This window comes from Lepisma saccharinum, chromosome 1 (assembly GCF_977018435.1).
Source record: "Lepisma saccharinum chromosome 1, izLepSacc3.1, whole genome shotgun sequence".
NCBI lineage: Eukaryota > Metazoa > Arthropoda > Insecta > Zygentoma > Lepismatidae > Lepisma > Lepisma saccharinum.
In genome coordinates this window covers 29,584,432-29,604,403 of record NC_139229.1, presented here as the reverse complement: position 1 = coordinate 29,604,403, position 19,972 = coordinate 29,584,432, and the positions used below count along the sequence as shown (strand labels likewise).

Here is a 19,972-nt window from a genome sequence, read left to right as displayed (position 1 = left end):
TTTCCCTAATCATCGCTTACTATCAATGACGGCGCCAGAGAGAGGGGGGTAGGAAGGTGGACGCCCTCCCGGTCGACAAGTCGCCTCCTCCAAAACACGAAGAACCTTTTTCTTTTTTAGTTTTTTAAACCAATTTATTTCTGTATGGTATTAAACCTTGGTGTATTCGAGATATATTTTGAGACAGCAAATACCAGATGCGACAGAAATTACATAGCTATGATTGTGGTGCCCTGAAAGTACTGTAGGCTTTCTACAATGAAAAATTTCAGCTCAAGTCATAGAAGAACTTAAAAGCACGTATATCTAAATTGTAGAAAAATAAGTTTTTGAAATTCTTCCTCTCTAAATTATTTGTTAAATTGAACACTTCGGTTATGTATCATTCAGTATTACAAATGTTTCGTTACGTTTATTTCCCTTCTCTATCTCTAGATTCATTTCGACAAAAATAAATAATAAAATACAGGAGATAACAATACAACGAAACCAAATGATATAAACCCAGGACCTCTGCCTTTCCATTATGTTAATTTACATGTAGACTTTAATTTTTGTTACAGAAATTATGTTAATTATTGTAAGAGCGTTGCAACAACATGATAACTTCAAACTCAAGGAATGTTTTTTGAGGGGGTGACCCAATTATGGGGGAAAATATGTTTTGTTTTCCCCCACCCTGGAGAACACCTTACCTGTCCTTCCCTAGAAAAACTCTGCGGACATCCATGGCTATTCACTTTGCAGTATTTTAATTTTTCTAATTACATCTATTTTTCTGATTATTTTTTTCTCCAAACCTTTCCCTTTTGTTAAAAAAATAAGAACAAATCGTCCCTGTTCTGATTAATTATAATACGTAAATAATCAGGTAGTAAACAAAACATTCTCCTCATTGTTTCACACAAAGAAAAGTTCGATAAGCGATAATATTGGAAAATAGGTCAAATAGTGTCAAGCTAAAGAGATAATGGGCACAACATGGGTTTAAAGAATAAGCATACCTAATAACATAAAAATATAGTGATATTTATTTAGATTGTACGCTTATGAACAATTATTTATGTTCTTGTGTAGAACAGTTAAAACATTCTCTCACATTCTTCTATCACAGACAGTGGAACAATATATACTTTCAAAAAGTTTTAAGCACTTCGGTGCAATGAACCCGCATAAATAGTGAAACACAGAATATTGACAAGGCCATCAGCTATGGCATAGAACAGTTCAAGAAAATAGATTCAAGAATTTACACACAAATCGTAAGAATCACAAATTACCATAACAAAAATAACGTCTGAGAATATATGGACAGCAATATGCTGTTAGGTTTAATATACGTCCATTAGCTATATATGCACACACGTTGCCATACTAATGCATGAAGATGCATATAGAAAAAGAACATTATAACTTCTAAAATATAACAAAGATATATTTTCATTTAAGTCTATCTCCTTTGCGAGAAAGATTTTGATAGCTTTACGATATCTGCCAGAATACAAGCAGTCAGCATGTACAGAAGAACACAGTTTCATTAAATTGTAAGTTTGGAAGTATTTGTGGTGACTACAGAATCATACTGCGGCGGTTTATTCTTATTGATAGACGCTAAGCATAAATTCAGAATTTCCCAATTGTAGTCTGCTAGTTACATTATTAGCGAACTTATGATCACAATGAAAGATAAGGAAACATACATCCACATAAATCACATACAATAATACATGGTGAGCGATCGTGAACACTTTTTTGGTACAAATAACTTGGAGGTTAATTGTTTAACAGGAAATTATCTTTATAAATATTGTAAATAGTTATGCTGATATTCTCATCTACCTAGTTGCATTTAACAGAGACATTATATCAAAATACAAAGTAATAAAACACAGATAAAAAATATATCATTATGAACAAGAATTAGCTTCAGAAACTTGTAAAGTGTGCTTTATCCGTCAAAATGACAGCAGTTTGACATACAGAAATCGTGTAATTAAAATGACCACACGAACACATTTTTGTCGTGTATTTGGAATCTTTAATTTATGTTTATTGCTGCCATAAAATCAAATCAAAATGGGCTATGATTAGCCCTACAACGTTTGCAAGCCAATCTGATGCGCAGACACAATATTTACTTGCTGAAGATAATCTGCTTTTGTTACTTGTATATTTGTCATTAACTTATGGAGGTAGACAATCGACGTAAAATAAGTATAATATAAGCGGCTGTAGTATATTATACAAAAGTACCAATTGCCAACTTTTTTTTAAAGGGATAGCATCTATTGTACAGTCACCGCCAATAAAAATGAGACACCTAGATCCCGAAATACTCGCTTCCCTGTAGAGCGTTATGTCCGTTGGCGGAGATAGAATTTGTCATTGAAATTTTACTATTACACACTTATCGCCGTAGACTTAGGCAACACACCTTGCACGGAAGCTAGTATTTCAGGATCTAGATGTCTCATTTTTATTACAGTTGACTGTACATAGGAATTGGTTTGGAACTATGTCTGTTCTAAAAAATATCACGCTTTCCCGAGATCTGTACACTTTACATGTGAATGGTATTACACTCTCTCTAATTTGTAACACATTGATCATCAGGTAGGTGTGTGTATGCGGAAAAGGTAATGCATTCACAAAATTCTCAATGTTACATTTTAGAAGTTATGTAACTTTAGCTTAGCCTGTAGGAAATCTCTGCGTGAGATACATGCATGAACTCACTCCCTCTCTTGCTCACTCACTCAAGGACATACATGCATATGGCCAATGCAGAAATCTTGATCATTATTACAGAACGAATACCGCCATGAACACCAGTTCACGTTTTAGAGTAGCAGTACTTCTTCAACTCTGCGACATTTTAGAGTAGCAGTACTGCTCCAACTCTGCGACATTTTACAGTAGCAGTACTGCTTCAACTCTGCGACGTTTTAAACTATAGTGGAACCACAAGCAAAAAAAAAAAACCCTAAGCAGACCCGCGACTCCTGTGCACCGTACTCCCGTGAGGAGGGGAGGAGGGGAGGGGGAGAGTGGACCATGCTTCCTTATGGCCCGAGCTGAACGGAAGAAGGGAAAGCTGCGCGGGGACTTTTCGTCCAGGGTTTTTTTCCTTGTGGTCGCTCTATAGCAGTACTGCTTCAACTCTGCGACGTTTTACAGTAGCAGTACTGCTTCAACTCTGTGACGTTTTACAGTAGTAGTACTGCTTCAACTCTGCGACGTTTTACAGTAGCAGTACTGCTTTAACACTGCGACGTTTTACAGTAGCAGTACTTCTTCAATTCTGCGACGTTTTACAGTAGCAGTACTGCTTCAACTCTGCGACGTCTTACAGTAGCAGTACTGCTTCAAATCTGCGTCATTGATGCAGCTACTTTGTTGTCCGTAGAAGTTGATTCTGCTGACGGTGCCAGAAAGTTTGAATTTGTGCTTTTGAACAGGAAGAACCGTAGCTTCGAACAGTGCTTCCCCAGGTTCTGTCTCGAACAAAAGAGCAAATTTATTATTAAACACGTCCGTCTTGTTTTTCGTTTCTATCCCAACCCGAACTATCCTTTTAAGGGATAGTACAGCACACTTTGAAGAAGATACGTTCGAACTGTTCAGCTTGTGCTCTATTTCGCCAAGAACGAACGCCACAGCGGCACGAATGGCTTCGTTCTCGGACACGGAACTCAGGTACCTCACACAACTACACCAGTGCTCTCCGATTCCAGCATCGCTGCAAGATCTATTGGACGGAATATCCCGGAACAAACTGCGACATTTTGTACATCCGGATAGATTGTTCGTTTCGTTTACGTTTGCACTTTCATCTTCACCTTGAGTACTCGTCGCGGCACTGAAGTTCGCGTGCAAAATGTCTTTGAGAGTTTCGTGAACGTCGAAGGGTGAAATAAGCTTATTCTTGTTGCGGTACAGGTTCTGGAAAGCCTCAGGATACACCTGCTGGAACCACTCCGGAACCCACACGAAGAGATACGGTAGCCGATCTTCCATCCAGCCCTGAAAGGTTTCTCTGATCTTGCCGAAACGCATCCCGTGGTCACTGAAGAACAGCACAATGGTAGCATTGAGGGCTCCAGTGTTCACCAGACCGTGAAAGAATCGTAGAAAACGCTCATCCATCGCTGCGGGAGTGTTGATCGAGTTGTGGCTAAAACTTGACGTCCAGAACAAGCCAAAGTGTAAAGTGTTATGAAAGGTGTTCACAAATTCGGTCGCGTAGTGCAGCAAGTGCTCAGCCTCTGTAGCAAACCCAGCGCAAGTGTTGAGAGAATCTCGAGTCTTGATGCGAAGGTACTTTTCTGCTGCCAGCATGAAAGGACGGAAATAATAGTTGGTGGGGCTGGTCACGAAACCCGTCTTGTGATAGTTGAAGGTCGAGATCGCGGGTTCGTCCTCCCCGTAACCGGTAACATAATCCTTCTCGCTGAAGTCCTTCCATAAAAATGGACAACCGTCCACTTTGTGCGTCGGTTGAGGCCAACAAGACTTCTTTGCTTGGTCCATGCTCAATCCTGTCAGCACTGCCAGTAGATTCGGAAACGTATTCTCGCCGATCTTGTTGTAACCTTGAAATTCGAGCCAGCCGTTCTGCTTCAGGTGAGACACTGTCTTCGGCATCGTACGCAGCAAGTTGAGACGTGACACCGAATCGATTCCCAACATGAGCACGCTGAGATTGTCTGTGGTGTTAACTCTTTGCGAAGCGTTCTTCATTTTCTCCGAGGCTGCTTCCTTGTTTGGGATGAACGAATGCATGTTTTTGTAGATCTCTTTGCCGTCAACCCTGCATTTAACTAAGATAAACTCTATCATCTCCAGAGTGACTGATCCCTTGAATGGTGTGCAATTTTTGCTGATCCTGAGAACACAAAAGAAACAAACACAATTTAATATTTTAAATTTAACACTACCAAAAGTGTTATAATTAGGGTTGGATCGGATATATGCAATTACATTATTTTCTATTAAAATTTTCAGATCAAATCAGTGAAATGTTTGAGTTTCATGCCAAATAGAGCCCCTAACAATGTGCATTTTAAAGTACATATACGTGGACTGTAAATTTAAAAGTGGCAACACTGTCAGGAAGAGGTGATAACACCGTGCTTGTGCTATCAGATGGTGAGCATTGTCACTTGGGGCCCATGTCGATGTGTGGAGTATCAAAAGTGATTGGTGCAGCGAGTACTGTTGTGTATGTACAATTGATTGATTTGTTAAGTCCACTATATGCACAGTAAGGCTAATCGGGATTGGGCCTACAGTTTAAAGTGGAATCCGAACCACTTGTGCCTCCACCTGGTATCGAACCTGGGACCATTATATGTACTGCTCTAAAACATGTTTGCAATGGTGGAAAAGCAATTGTGGATCAAAATCCAGGTGGCCCGTGGCAACAATGCATGAGGATGTCATCAAGACTTGCATGAAGCCTGTAGCAACAATACCTAGCCGTATCTGATGGTTGCAGAATAGTGACACTATCGGGAACCTATCATGATGCAATTTTTCTCATGTTGATTGTTTTCTCAGTGACACATCCCAACCTCCTTAAGAAATGCACTTACTCACAGCGGTGGATATTAGAACTTCTTGCAGAGAGTAATTTAAAGCGCAGAAGGTTTGCTGCCTGCGTTACATTTCTGCTTATACTGTAATACTTTATCTGTGGTATGGCCTCCCCGATGGCGCAGTGGTAGCGTCTTCGCCTTGTAATCAAGGGGTCCCGGGTTCGATATCCGGTGGAGGCACAAGTTGTTCGGAACCCACTTTAAACTGTAGGTCCAGGCCCGATTATTAGCCTTACTGTGCATAAAATGGACTTAAAACAACAAATCAAATTTATCTGTGGTATAACTCATAGCGATAGTACAGGAATGAATTTTAAATAAATTATTTATAAATGGCCACCATTGATGCCACTTAAATATAATGTTGAACCGCTGCTTCTTAGATTGTGTCATGGTAGTATACGACTGTTGATTTTATATTTTTCGTTTTGATGTGATATATGAATACAGTGGCAACGATTAAGGAGACGTGGGGAAGGAGCAGTTGCCCCCTACTTTTTGCCTCAGCACTATGCTAAATCTTATCTAGCAAGGGGAAGAAACTGCCCTTGACCCTCCACCCCCACCCCCAGTTTTGGCACCTTGCCCCCGCAGTTTTGGAACCCGATCGCCGCCACTGTTATGTATATAAACACACATGCACACACACTTGTGTGTACACTATTACACGATTTATACATTTAAATGCAAATAAATACACAACTCTATATTAGAATTAATAATGAAACAAATTACTCTATTGGTTAAATTAAACAATTCTTCAAGTTTATACATTTTTTCTTAGTCTTCTTGAATACATAGGCCACATTTTACATAAAATAATTAGTTTCATATATTCTTTTGACCAGTTACATATGACAAAACCAAGAATTTACATGCAATCCTATGGTGAACATAAATATTATTTATAGAGACCAATTTCATGCAAGACAAACTAATATTTGTTTTCAGGGTATTACATAGAAATGAGTGCTGGAAATATATGTGTGCGTTGGGTACACAAACACCCATGTGACAAAAGTTTTAATGTGCATCCAATCTCCATTTCCTCATTGAATCAGTAATATTGCTAGCAAATTATAAGTACGAACCTATATATTTATGTTTCAAATTATATTAGTTGGAAGATAAGAAAGTATGAACCCGAGTTCAATTTTTCTGTAACTGTACTTACAATGCAAAACAAATTAGGCTCTTATAACGTGTGTTACAAAATGGCCCTTAATGCATTTCACATAAAGGCTGCTACCAGAATGAAGCAAACTAGTTTTCACAGTGATTGCGCCTAACAGAGTATGCAACACACCATGCAAGTGGGGTGGGGCAGCATGGCGCTTGGAAGGCACTCACAAGTATATAATATAGGCTTTCAGCTGAAAGGAACCTATGGATTTTTATTTTTGAACCCTCCTTCCCCTCCCAAAGTAAAAACGTTAAGAGTAGAAAAGCAGTTAATCAAGTCACTGACACTTCTGAGTTGTAACGATTCTATTAATGTTGTTTGATTTGGTTTATTTTACTTTGCTTTACTGCCAATTTTGGCTAATCACGAAGATGAGGATGAGGGATGATATGATGAAATTGATGAAGGGGCATTCGCAAAGATCACCCATGTCATGCCCAGGCTGGGATTCGAACCTAGGACCTCAGGCGTCGTAGCGAGCTGTTCAAACAACTGTTAAATAATCCCATGTACAAGAATAGTATATTTTTCAATTAATCACTAGCATATTTCATACATTCTGTTTGGCACTTAGTAAAAATTGTCTGTGATTGTAAAAAATAATACAAGGCACACTTTCACACTACTTCAACATTTGAAACGCAGCGCCATGTTGTTTACATAGTCTACATGCAAGATCCATGGAATCAGTCTTCCTCCCTGCCTGAGAAGTTGGGTAGGAGAAAGTCTTCACGGACCTTGGTCTACACGTAGACTGTAGGCAATCGTTCATTACGTGTAGAGGCACATCACTGCTTGTTCCTCAAAACAACTCTTGTTCAGCTAGTTCTAGACAGTGTTTGAACCCTAGATAAAATAGCCGAGGGGAGATTCGTTCTCTCTTAGTTAAATTGTGGTCTTCGTCCACGAGCGACATCTAATTAGCACAAGGAGTTACTTGTATCCCAACTATACGTACATTGTTTTTCTACTTCAACGCTAGATGGCAATGTGCAAAAAAACAAAACCGAACGAAAGAAAAACATACGACAAATATTGTAGCGTGACGAAACTGATATACACTCACAGGATCCAGTAAAAACATAAAAAGTGCTACAATTCGTGCAACAACACAATAATATCATGCAATGATAGGAATTGAAAGCGGAAATTCGAGTATAAGCCGTGCTAACACACACACAAAGCTAGTAAACGCATTCGACGTGCTGTAGTGAGCAGCGGAAATGCACTTACTGAAATTTGTTGTCCGCATTATCCGAGTATTTGACGTCATCCTCCGTCACCCTTGTGATTTGAAAATAGCAACAGGTTAGTCTTCCTCGACGATGGTTGAGTTTGCTGTTTAGGATAAGAGTCTGGCCTCTCGTGTACGTTAGGGGCGACTCGGAAGAGCACTTAATGGGGTCAGCCTTTTTGACGAACTTCCTGATGGTTGGGTGGAAGGGGTCGACGTCGGGAATACGGCAGCTTGGACTCCATACCAAGTAACCTTGACCTGAAATCCCAACAAAAGTCTCAACAAAAACTGCATTGATCAACCAGACTTCAAACTTTCACAATATTTAAGACACTTTTAACGAAATTTTTGTTTCAGTAATTAACAACACAATTTTAAAATGGCTTAATTTTATTAAGGAAAAATTATTTGATTTTTTTTTCTATAGTCGCCTTCCTGAAATTTTAGCTACAATGACGATATGTGATGATTGATTTGGTTTATTTCACTTCGCTTTTCTACCACGGGATAATCGCGGAGAGTGATGATATGAAGGAATTGATGAATAAACACTCACAAAGTACACCAATGTGCAGTCCGGGATTCGAACCCGGAACCTACGCCGTCGTAGCGCGCTAACCACTTCGCCACTGAGGCCGACCTGAAGGAACGATGAAATATACATTTAAATCAGGAGCGTATATTCTAGGCTAGCTAGGCTATCTGCGAAGCCTGAAGTCTAGAGAATGAAATACGGGAGGAAAATCGATCAGAAATTGTAAATAATATTATTCATATCAGTGAAATGATGATGGTGATTTTGGAGTTGGCAACCTGATTTCCTATGAGTTGGCAACCTGATTTCCTATGAGTTGGCAACCTGATTTCCTATGAGTTGGCAACCTGATTTCCTATGAGTTGGCAACCTGATTTCTTATGAGTTGGCAACCTGATTTCTTATGAGTTGGCAACCTGATTTCTTATGAGTTAGCAACCTGATTTCTTATGAGTTAGCAACCTGATTTCCTATGAGTTGGCAACCTGATTTCCTATGAGTTGGCAACCTGATTTGCTATGAGTTGGCAACCTGATTTCTTAGGAGTTGGTAAACGTATTTCTATTGATAGTGAGATATCCCAGATCGTGGATTCAGTATACGCCACTGATTTAAATCCTGAAGTTTCATGTTTGCGTTACCATCCCTGAAGTCATGGTTAGCGTACCGCAAGGGGGGCGCATAAACAAATGCTAAAATATTGTATTGACCAATGGCATCACTTGGGCACAGTGGGTCCTAAATTTTGGGGGCCAGAACATGATACTCAGGTTCCAGAAAGATTTAAAAAATTCACCTAATGTAAATTTTAATAAACCTGGAAATTTGGTAGGTGCTCCCTTGTCCCTGCCAAGTTACGCCTATGGGATTGGCTACTACAAAGATCAGTGGCGTAGCATGGGCATTTCGGGAGGGAACGGGAAGTCCGAAGGAAGGATCGGCCCTTTTTTGCTTAATAATTTACTTATGGAATTAGTCACCACAGGTATTGTTTTTGTCTGAAGTCAGCTAGGTTTTCAATAAAACATCATCTATGCATGTTTTAGCTAGAAAATGAGATGCCTCACTATGCCACAAATGTTTTGAACTCTGGTGTTTTATACTTTTCGGTATGACGCAAGTCACTAGAAAACCTACCTGAATCTGAACAACAGTAGACGTCATTGTTGTGGGCGATCCAACTACTGATTGATTTGGTTTATTTTACTTCGCTTTTCTACCACTTTTGGTTAATCGCGAATATGAATATGAGTGATGATATTTATGAAGTTGATGAAGGGACACTCATGAAGAACACCCTTGCTAACTCCGGGATTCGAACCAGGGACCTCTGTCGTCTTGGTGCGCTGTGCAAAACACTCTGACACGGAGGTGGGTGGATAATCCAACTATCGTACACTCTACTGAAGGAACAGTGCCGATTAGTAATTCAGACCACTGTTTTCTTGCATCTTGGAATGGTGATAAACATTTTAAAATAATTTTGTCCACAGACCATTCGATGTTAAAAGTTTTCAAATGAACGCTAAACATTTCCATTGACACAATATTAAGCAGTTTGATACTAACGAAAAAATAATAATAATAAAAAAAATAATAGTTTTGCGGGTTAAGTGGTAGAGCAAGCACAGGCTGAACTTCTACCACGAGGACTTCACCAACTTATTTGACAAAAACTATGTTGATCTTTTAGTTTTTAATACACATCGCTGTTCGTGCGATAAATATATAATGCAATGGTCATTAAGAAACGGTATATTTGGGTTTGGTAAAGTTACGTCAGTCAATATTGCGCATTGTAGCATCACATAGCACGAGTGCGAAGAACCGGGTAGGAATTCTACCGCTGTCGTCTGTTTCAAAATGCAGGAAGGGTGACATGAACCAATCACGTAGCCCTCTGCTCCATACGCTGGCGTACGAGAGAACATTTGCACGCGTGACGTAGAGATCCATCCTGTCCAAGCTTTCCCTCCAGAAAGACAGCAAGGAATATAGAGTTCTTTACGCCGAACCTGCCCGGCGTCCAGGCAGGAAAGGCATTGAAAAAAAATGCTAGAACGAGTGTTGTTAGTGGAGCGTTGCAAGCGGATCAAGAAAAATAGCTATTAAAATGCCATGAAGGTCAAACATATATGATGAAATTAGTCAATATTTACTTTATATTTACAGTATTTACGTATTTTTGAAATTTTAAATCGGGGAACGCCGGGCGTATGGGCGTACTATAACGCTACGCCACTGACAAAGATATGCCATAAGCATAGCCAGCTGTTTGGGCACTCTGCTGGTCGAATCTATTTTTGGAAAAAATACACAGTTTCATTCATTACAGAATAGGTTGACTGACTATCACGAAATGGGTTCAAAGTTCACATTGTGAATGTCGTTATCCTTCATTACTTAGGTTTGTGATTATTTTTTACAAACACTCTGGTTTGGGTATTTTTCGTATACTTACTTATTGAGTAAATGTCGTTTTTGCTTTCTAACGGTTTCATGGTGGTGTCACTTCCTAAGTTTGTGGTGTTTGACTTGTGATCTGGAATGTTAAGGTGAAAGATTAGATTGTCTTGTGGGAAATTCCATGTTAAAACACGAATTATTTTCAGTCTGGATGTAAGAAATGAATTAGTTGTAGCCTCTCTGCAAAATGAAACTTACTACATAACTTGATAGGGACATGCAGAAACATATACTCGTTTACCTTATTTGTAAGTATATTTTGGACTCATCCTTTTCATTCTGCTAAATTTATGCAGTTTGTTTCAGTCCTCTAATCGTCTAGAATTAAACAGTCTTCAATATGAAGAACGTTGTGAAAGTATTGCATGAAAACTGTTGAACACTTTATTGCCTTAGATCTCTTGCCGTATATTATGATACATGATAATCCATTCCTTTTAGGAAAGATTGTGATCATATTTTGTGGCTTTGTGAACAAACCTTTATTGGTATAAAGAGTATTACTTTCTTCAGGCGCGTCGCCTGATAATGTTCGCATGAGCACATGAACACTCATGTATATGTCTTAAATTACGTACATATTAAATGCACACACACATACGTATATTTATTCGAAAAAATACTATGTTTGATGTACGACTATATACACACAATTTACTCTGACACGACTTCCTTCACGTTGATAACTCCTCTAGATAGTTAGTAACACTGACTCCCACGGTGTTCCACGGAGGGCGTTGAACACAACTGCTGTGCGTGTTGCATAGAGCTGACAGCTTAGGGGCTGTTGGCCACTATACCCCGAAGATCTTCAGTTCGCTGTGCTAACACTGATGCAAGCGGAAATACTTCTTACATTCGGCACCAGAGTGCACCATATTCAAGGCATGTCTAGGGGATTCGAAAATGTCTGTGCTACATACGTAGTTGCAAACTTTAGCGAGAATTCGCTAAACCTGGAGTATTTTAAGGGGGAGAGGGACAATTTCCCCTAGGTCCTTCTTGTATTACTTCAAATATAGCGTGAATTTTGGGGGAAATTGTTGAAAATAAATTGAACTGTTATTACAAGGGAGAGGAGTAAATCTGCATTCAGTACAAAAACATTATTGTGAACACTCGTATGCGAACCGCACGCGACGCCACTGACTTTCTTGCGATTTGAATGATTGCGTTCTGTTTAGTTAACTGAGAATGACCAGAAGTATGTTTGTAATGAACCACAAAACAATGCATTCTCATAGACTCGATATGGCTTCCTATCCGCTAATTATTTATCAAATTCTTCAGATAGAGATGCATAAAATTACAAAACGCAAGGTCGTGAAAGTAGGCGGATGACAGAAAGAAATTCGCGCTGTTGCCACTTCGGAGTACAACCCCGGGTGTGTTCGGAGGTTTAAGAGAATGAAATATCTCGTTGTATAGTTGGTCTTTGTAATCCATGTGATACAAACTGATAGTATTTGCTCGAAAGGTCAAGGATGACGCAAAAGCGCCCCGGAGAGAGGTCGGTCTGACGCTCGAACTAGGCAACGCAGCCCGGTTGAAGTTGCCATACAGTGCGCGGTAACCAGCGCCTATTGTCCGGCTCTAGTTTTGCTTTTCCCACATGTGGCACCATCGTAATCCTGCACAGCCGCCTATGGTAGTGCGTTTAGTTCCTTTACTTTCTATATTAGTGTTTTACATTGTCAGAAACAACTTTTTCACATGCAAAAGTAGCAGAGAGTTCAGTAGTTTTTTAAAAGTCTTTTTAACTTTGATACAATTTACCCTATGAATATCAACAGCAATTAGAGTTGTAGAATATTTAAAAGCGGACTTGAAACAAACTTTGGCGTTTGTACGTTACAAAATTTGAAGAGTTTCAATTTCCAAAGAGGTTTATGACCCCTCTCTAATGAACATCTCACGGAGGCTCTTCTTGTTTCCAAAAGAATTTCTACAGCTATATCTGAACATTGGCAAACCATTCGTAAATTGGTTCGTTACCAGAGAAGTCGCCGCTAAAAGCGTGAAAAAGGTTGGATATGGAAACACGGATGAGATACGTCTGCATACGTCTAGAATCACATGCATGGATAACTTTTCTGCATCTGGTTTCCATCACGTCTGTTACACGTTCAAGTGTCCCGGATTGGAGTCAGCGTAACACACGCAAGCGATGGTAGATCGAAGTGGAATTTCCAACGACGTGGGAAATTTTCAAGGTATCTTAGACGGGGTAAAAAAAATACGCAATTTTTTCAACAAAAGTCCTGCAAAATTGAGGTTAAAAAGGCAAGATTTTTCGTTTAGTTTTTCTCTTGAAGACGTGTGAGGTGAAAAACTATTAGAAACTGTGTCTCAGTTTCGACCGTGTCTTATTTTATCCTACTTCCTGGTTTCATATAAGGTTAAACAAGGGTTTTTCTCAGGGATTGGTATTCGAATCTTGATCTGCATTTTTCCAATAAAAGTATCCAGATCCAGAGGAATTTGGATCCTGGATCGGATATCCGAATTCCGAATCCTACATTTTAAATCTTCACTATCCGAATCATTATGATTTGCCCAATCTTATTTTCCTAAAGTGTGACACAATTATAAACTAATGAACGGGAATGAAAATTTTCTATTCTTTCTGCATTCCTATTTTATTTCTGCCTAAAAGTTCAAAACTAGTTCGAAGTTTGACTAACGCCTTTAGTTACAATTGAGTATTGCAATTCAATCATCTCTATCGTTAATAACCAATTATGTTATCCTGTATCAAAATCTGTGACGATAGTCTAAAAGTTGTAATCAGTGTCCATATGAAAGTTCGTTCATAATGCAGAAAATACTTCATGACATGGACATAAAACCGACCTGAATAACTTGTGGAAATTTCGAGTTTCATCGTGATTAGGAACATTCCTAAATACTTGACCAACAACTGATTTGGATATTAAAATAGAATACAATTAATTTCTAAAAAAAAATATGCACATGAATTCATGGCAACATTGATTGTTGAATTGTAATATTTCTCGCAAAATGTCGTTAAGGTCATAAAAGGGATATTTACACTCTATGGTCGGTTTAAGCTTCTACGAGGAATTACTTGCTTCCAAGATGGGATTTCTCTTTCAAGACACAATTTGGATTTCTGTTGGAATTGTGTTGCTTTTAACGCAAGACGGATTTGCGTATGCGCTTCTTTAGCAACATTTTGCTTTCAGGAAGAAATTGTTGCTTTCCAGAAGATTCTTTAAATTTCTGGGAGGGAAATTCTTGTCTCTACCAAGTATTGTTCATTTACGGTGGATTATTGTTTGCTTCTTATAAAGAATTTTTGCTTTCACAATTCCTTTAAAAATGTGTTAAAGTATTTTTACCAGTATTTATTTGCATCTATGGGAATTTTTAGTTCCTAGAGTTATTTTTGCTTTCTTGAGGGAATTTAAAGTTCTAATTGGGAATTATAACACCATTAAGCCTTGTTTCCATGATTATGAAAAATTTAAATATGCTGACCAAGGCAGTAAATTATTTTATTAAAAACATTTCTGGTAACAACACTGACGTATCTCCCACACATTGGATACAACTTATCGCCCCGTGGGGCCAGAGCTCACCCAATAATTTGTTGTGTTGTTGTTTTTATTATTATTATTATTATTATTATGTCATTATTAAGGCCCGGATTTTGATGACCTAAAATATAAATAAAATTTCCTAAAAATCACTAAAATTTTGTTTTTATTTCAGGGTATGAGTTAGTACGGCACAGTTCTTACTTCTATAACGTTAGAACTGAATTTACGAGGTGTATGTGAATTTTAGGTATAAAATCGTAAAAAAATCTTATTCAGAATTATTGCAGTAGGTAAAGTCAAGCGGCATGTTGCTTTGTTCCTAAAATCGCTTGGCGATAGATTTCTTGTTTTCATTGTTACCGAATAAATGTCAGATCCTGGCTGAAAATGAGCGAGTAAAACGTAATGCAATTACATTACGTTTTTTGCAATTGCGCAAAAAAAAAGACCAGAAAAAGACATACAACGTGAAAAATGACCAAATCATGATTTAACACTTGAAAAAATGACCTAAATCTTTAAAAATTCACATTTTTATAACCAGATGTTTTAAAAACAATAAGTAATGATGCATTTTTGGTGTCCATTAATATCACATACATGTTAAGGAAGGATTGATAAGATTTTTTTTGTGAACTTTTAACTGAAGTGTTTGAGCCCACCCAATGTTTATCGAAAGGTGGCAACCCTGCTCCCACATAAGGACTCCATTGAGGGTAGGCTGTAAATTCTTACCGATATCTTGCGGTTCGTTCCTGGAAAAGAAGTTCCTGTGGATGCTGTCGAGACTCAAGGAATCGTAATAGTAGAGGATGGAGAAAAGGCCTACCGCAAGCAGAGCCGCTGCTACTCTGGACTTTGGCGAACTTCCAAGTAAACTCATCCCTCCATTGAACCAATCAGCTACCTGCAAGTAAACGGAAGTCTTGCTTCAGAAAACTCGGTTGCTTCTTCTCCGTAACAACGTAGTCAATGTAAACAACTAAACGCGGCTTGCGGAAAATCTTATTGATTATTCCAATGGCAGCTCTGCTGAAAACTTACGCATAGGAACATAATACATGCAGGCACGCATCTAGAAATATTTCGAGGGAAGAGGGCCAAACCAAGCGTTTCAGAAATAATAATAATATAACTAACTCTCTAGCCTTCTTAAACCCGAAGATTTATGGCTGCAGCAACACAAGCCTCCCATCTGTCTCTATCCTGGGTAAGATCAATCCAATCTTTTCCACCCTTACAGATTTAATTTAGGTTCATCTCAACGGTATCCCTCCATCTTCGTCTTAGCCTTCCTACAGGTCTCTTACTATCAGATTTTCCAACAAGAATTCTGTAAACTCTTCTTTCCTACCCATAATAATAATATAAATGTTTAAATTAATATGTTAATATACGTGTAATCATAACAATATATAAATTAATATTGTATTATTACATGAATAGGTAAATACGGTATACAAAAGCGATATAACAGCACGTATTCATTATCTACCTTACATGGTAGTTAAGATCACCAAAACATGTGTGAAAACAACTATCATAGCAAGGAAATTAATGTCAAAATAATAAAGAATTGGACAACAAAACAGGATATTAGATCTAGTTGACGAAAAGTAAAGTTCCTGATTAATATTTTATGTATATTATTATAAGTAACAGTGTACATAAATTTTCCCAATATAATCCTTACCTTCCAGTAAGGTGCCGGAAATAAATAACTCTATTGTACAAAAATGCTAAACGTATATTTCCATTATTTAATTTTACTTGGCAAGTCTTTCGGGGATGGGACGGTCCGGATCCCCTGACCCCCTAAATACGCCATGAGTGCACGTGATAAAAACTGCTGCTATATTCAGTTGTGGAACCTTATCATAGCTACAATCAATATCTTCCTGGGCAAAATAACACCAGAACTAACCTACAGAAAAGGAACTGCTTCTCACAAACCACGTGCTTTTGTTTACATTAACTTCGTTCTTACAGTGGAATGAGTATAGTTTAATTTTGAACTGGAAAAGATTTTATTCCAAACAAACGTTTGTTCACTGCTCGGAAATAAAGCGTCCTTTTGCATCGGGAACAGTTAGAACGCTTTTATTTTTTTAGTAAAATGAATTCATGAAGTTATTTCTTTTATACACAACGAGTACACTATAACGGTGCCCTTTTCTAATCCTTTATATTCACTATTAATGAGTGATTGATTTTATATTATGGTCAGATCAGCATATATATTTTTGCCCATCTCACAGGGAATAAGCCTCTTAACTATATCAAAAACCAGAAACAGGGTCCTAACAAGAAAACTATGTATGTCAGAAATTTCCTCATTCGATTTTTAAAACTAGCCGGATATTAGATTTCTTCTAAAAGTATACTGTCTCCGAGAAATAAAAAAATTCCATACCCTAGTTAAAAGCTGAGGCTGTAATGGAGCACTCAGCACCAATAAGGATAAATACATGGCTCCACTTTCACAATGTTGCTATATTGGAATTACGCGTTTATTTTTGTGATGTAATAACGTTACTCAATGTACTGCTCAGCAACGCAATTAAAATTACCAATGGACAGAAAAATAACGCCAAATATTAATTTTGATACTTTGGTGCCTGGACCCACAATCAGAATAATGCTTTGTCAGATTCGTGTACCTAGGTATGTGTTGTCCATGTGTGCTTCTGATTGTCACTTCATTTATCTTATCTGATCAGTAGGCTTCGGATAGTTATGCACTAAAAACCTTTAAATATGCATGCAAATACAGTATGCTCTTAAAATGCTCAAAATATGCTATTTAAATGATCAAAATATGCATTTAAAATTTTAAAATGACATCAAACTCAGAAAATTTAGCCATAGCTTGTAACTATTTATTAATTCCACTGTTTACATAAGTAAAAAAATATGGTTTGGCTTACCTTACTGACAATTGACCATATTTTACATATGGTTTTTGTATATGTATCTTTATCATAAGTCCACTAACTGTTTCTGACTTCACTGAACGTCACGATTAGCAGAAGGTGGAATTTCACCAGCTCTCTCTCATTCTACTCAGCATGAAAGGTTACTATTGCATTTAATAACTACGTATTGTTTCAGATGCTCAAAAGTAAACTTATCCCTGTTATCCACGAGAATACTTATATAATTTGAAAACACTCTCTCCACATCACAAGAAACAATAGGCGCATGTTGTAATTTCAAAAAATCGGAAACCGAGCAGTTCGCTTGGAATACCGTCAACATTTTGTTTCCCTTCATGAATAGAGCAAATGTCCTTTAGGAGGTTGTAGCCAGAATTTTTCAGACAGAAACCGCAGAATATGCATTTGTAAGAAAAAATCCGTAAAATATGTAATACATCCTGAAGACACTGAAAATATGCATTTGCATATGCTATATGCAAAATGCATAACTATCCGAAGCCTACTGATCAGCATTCACCCGAATTGTCGCGATTGACCAAAGGTGACAACATAAAAGCGACGAAAAATGAATCAAATCAATCATTCTCTCCTTAACCCTTTGTAACCTATATTTCTCCATTTTACCGTTTTTGTCTCTATTCTCTCTCTTTCTTCCTCTCGTTCTATTTTAGGTTCGTTTTCACGTTCATGAATGATTCTTGATTCACTATCCATGCTTTACTTTTTCTTCATCTATATCTCAGGAGTGGAATGGGATTTTATTTATATTACTATTAATAGAAAGATGATTATTAGATCCAGTTTGATGTAAAAAAAGTAAATGAACTATTGATATTGCTATTAAAATAAATGCTAATAGAAAGGCGAAAAATCGGGTTAAGGTGGCATTATCTACTGCAAATCCCCCTCAAATTCATTGTACTAAAGCAGTACCTATATATGAGATGGCTGAAAGTAAATTGGTACTGTTGCTCCCCAAAATGATATTTGACTTCATGGTAGTACATATACAACAAATGCTGTTGCTATTGTTTATTTTACGTCGATTTTCAGCCACTCTTAGCTAATCGCGTCTATTGCATGACCTACATAATTTGCAAAGTAAGCACACAAAGAAGATAAATCTGACTGATACATTTTAAAATACATAGTAAACTTATCTAAGCTTGTTAGCTTGATAACATGATTAAACTTTACTCTACAAAGTGACCTTCTAAGTTCAAAATAGTCTTTAAAATATCACATGATATTGCACACGAGCTTGTAATTTGGATTTGTACGGAAATAATTATTTGTGTAATATTTGACACTTGCAATTTTTATATTATCAAGAGTTGTACAAATCAACAGTTTTAAGTATACATGTTACGTTGCTGTCAATGAAGTTACGTTGGAAAAGTATCTGTGGCGAAATTTGTGCATAGTATGTGTTTATCACTTTGACTATTATTGTCAAAACTGCTACACTGTTTTCCATTACAGCGTTGTTACGAAGATATTTCCATCTGTTGATTGTGCAAGGGCAAGAGCTTGTTTCAATTATCTTGCAGTTTGGCTTGCTCTAACGAGACCACAACATTCCGCTAGGGGCGTTCACTACACTCTCGTGTCGACTGCAGTCTGGCAGAAACAGAAATAAACAAGAACAGTTTTGTTTTTTTTCTTGCAAGAAATGATAACTCCAGTGCTTACGACTACATGAAATATTTCTTGGCTTACCTTTAAGTTTGACCTTGGAGGGTAACAGGATACCCATTTTGACGATTAAAGCGTAGAATCGCACGTTGCACCTTCAACCTAGCTAGCGTCTCGTACTAGCTTCAGTCCACCCGCCCCGTATTGATGTGCTCTAGAAATAACAGGTTGGCGCATGCGTTGTTTATTCGGAACTCTTGCTTGGACTCACATTCCCCCCGTAGTAAGAAAAAGCAAAGCAATTTATTATCGAATTTAGATTCACGCTGGTGTAGTGTCGAGTTGAGAAGCAAGTCATTGTATTCTACAAAACGCATTCTCCTGCTCGGTTCTCAAATTACAGTCCTAGCAGCGTTTCACAATTGTTTTCTTTCAAGGAGTGGTTTCAAGTTCGCGCTGGTGTTGCTGGAAAAAACACTCCAGTGAATTGCGCATAACACATGTCATAAAGCTCGTAAGGAGGTCAATTTATGTTTTTTACGTCTGTCATGGTGTAAGCCTACATACGTCATATCTCTGCAGTTCAATACGAACGTGGTAAAACAAATATTTTCAGTAATATATGGTTTAGCATACACTAATTCATTGACCAGCTTATATAGTGTAGTAGTTTGTAAGATGCCAGGAATGTGTAGAGGACATCAAGGGGTATTGCTTTTTATTTTAAATTAACTTACAATTTCTTTTGTAAGTTAAAATAATTTTTATGTATGCAAACACGCATTACATGTTCAAGGCTGTCACTGACATTTTTTTA

The 19,972-nt window shown here is 37.8% G+C and overlaps 1 protein-coding gene across 3 annotated transcripts; it reads right to left on the bottom strand.

Annotated features, from left to right (window-relative positions):
- Positions 1-1,047: 1,047 nt before the first annotated feature.
- On the bottom strand, positions 1,048-19,364 carry LOC145994190 (uncharacterized). 3 transcript variants are annotated; one of them, XM_083130291.1, is made up of 5 exons: positions 19,240-19,364; positions 15,317-15,488; positions 11,014-11,094; positions 8,014-8,275; positions 1,048-4,885 (listed from the first exon to the last, which is right to left on the bottom strand). In XM_083130291.1, exons 2-5 carry the CDS (start codon positions 15,462-15,464, stop codon positions 3,331-3,333), a joined length of 2,046 nt encoding a protein of 681 aa, XP_082986417.1. In that variant the 5' UTR covers positions 15,465-15,488; positions 19,240-19,364; the 3' UTR covers positions 1,048-3,330. The 3 variants fall into 3 exon arrangements, with proteins under 3 accessions (XP_082986417.1, XP_082986422.1, XP_082986429.1); XM_083130296.1 differs by lacking the exon at positions 11,014-11,094; XM_083130303.1 differs by lacking the exons at positions 11,014-11,094; positions 15,317-15,488 and having other exon boundaries at positions 19,240-19,338.
- Positions 19,365-19,972: the final 608 nt, after the last annotated feature.

Excerpts from the sequence above, each read along its gene's own strand:
- LOC145994190 (XM_083130291.1), bottom strand. The coding sequence starts at position 15,464 with ATGAGTTTACTTGGAAGTTCGCCAAAGTCCAGAGTAGCAGCGGCTCTG. Across the intron at positions 11,095-15,316 it reads GAACGAACCGCAAGATATCG|ATCACAAGTCAAACACCACA; the intron begins GTAAGAATTTAC and ends TTAACATTCCAG. Across the intron at positions 8,276-11,013 it reads AAACGACATTTACTCAATAA|GTCAAGGTTACTTGGTATGG; the intron begins GTAAGTATACGA and ends TTGGGATTTCAG.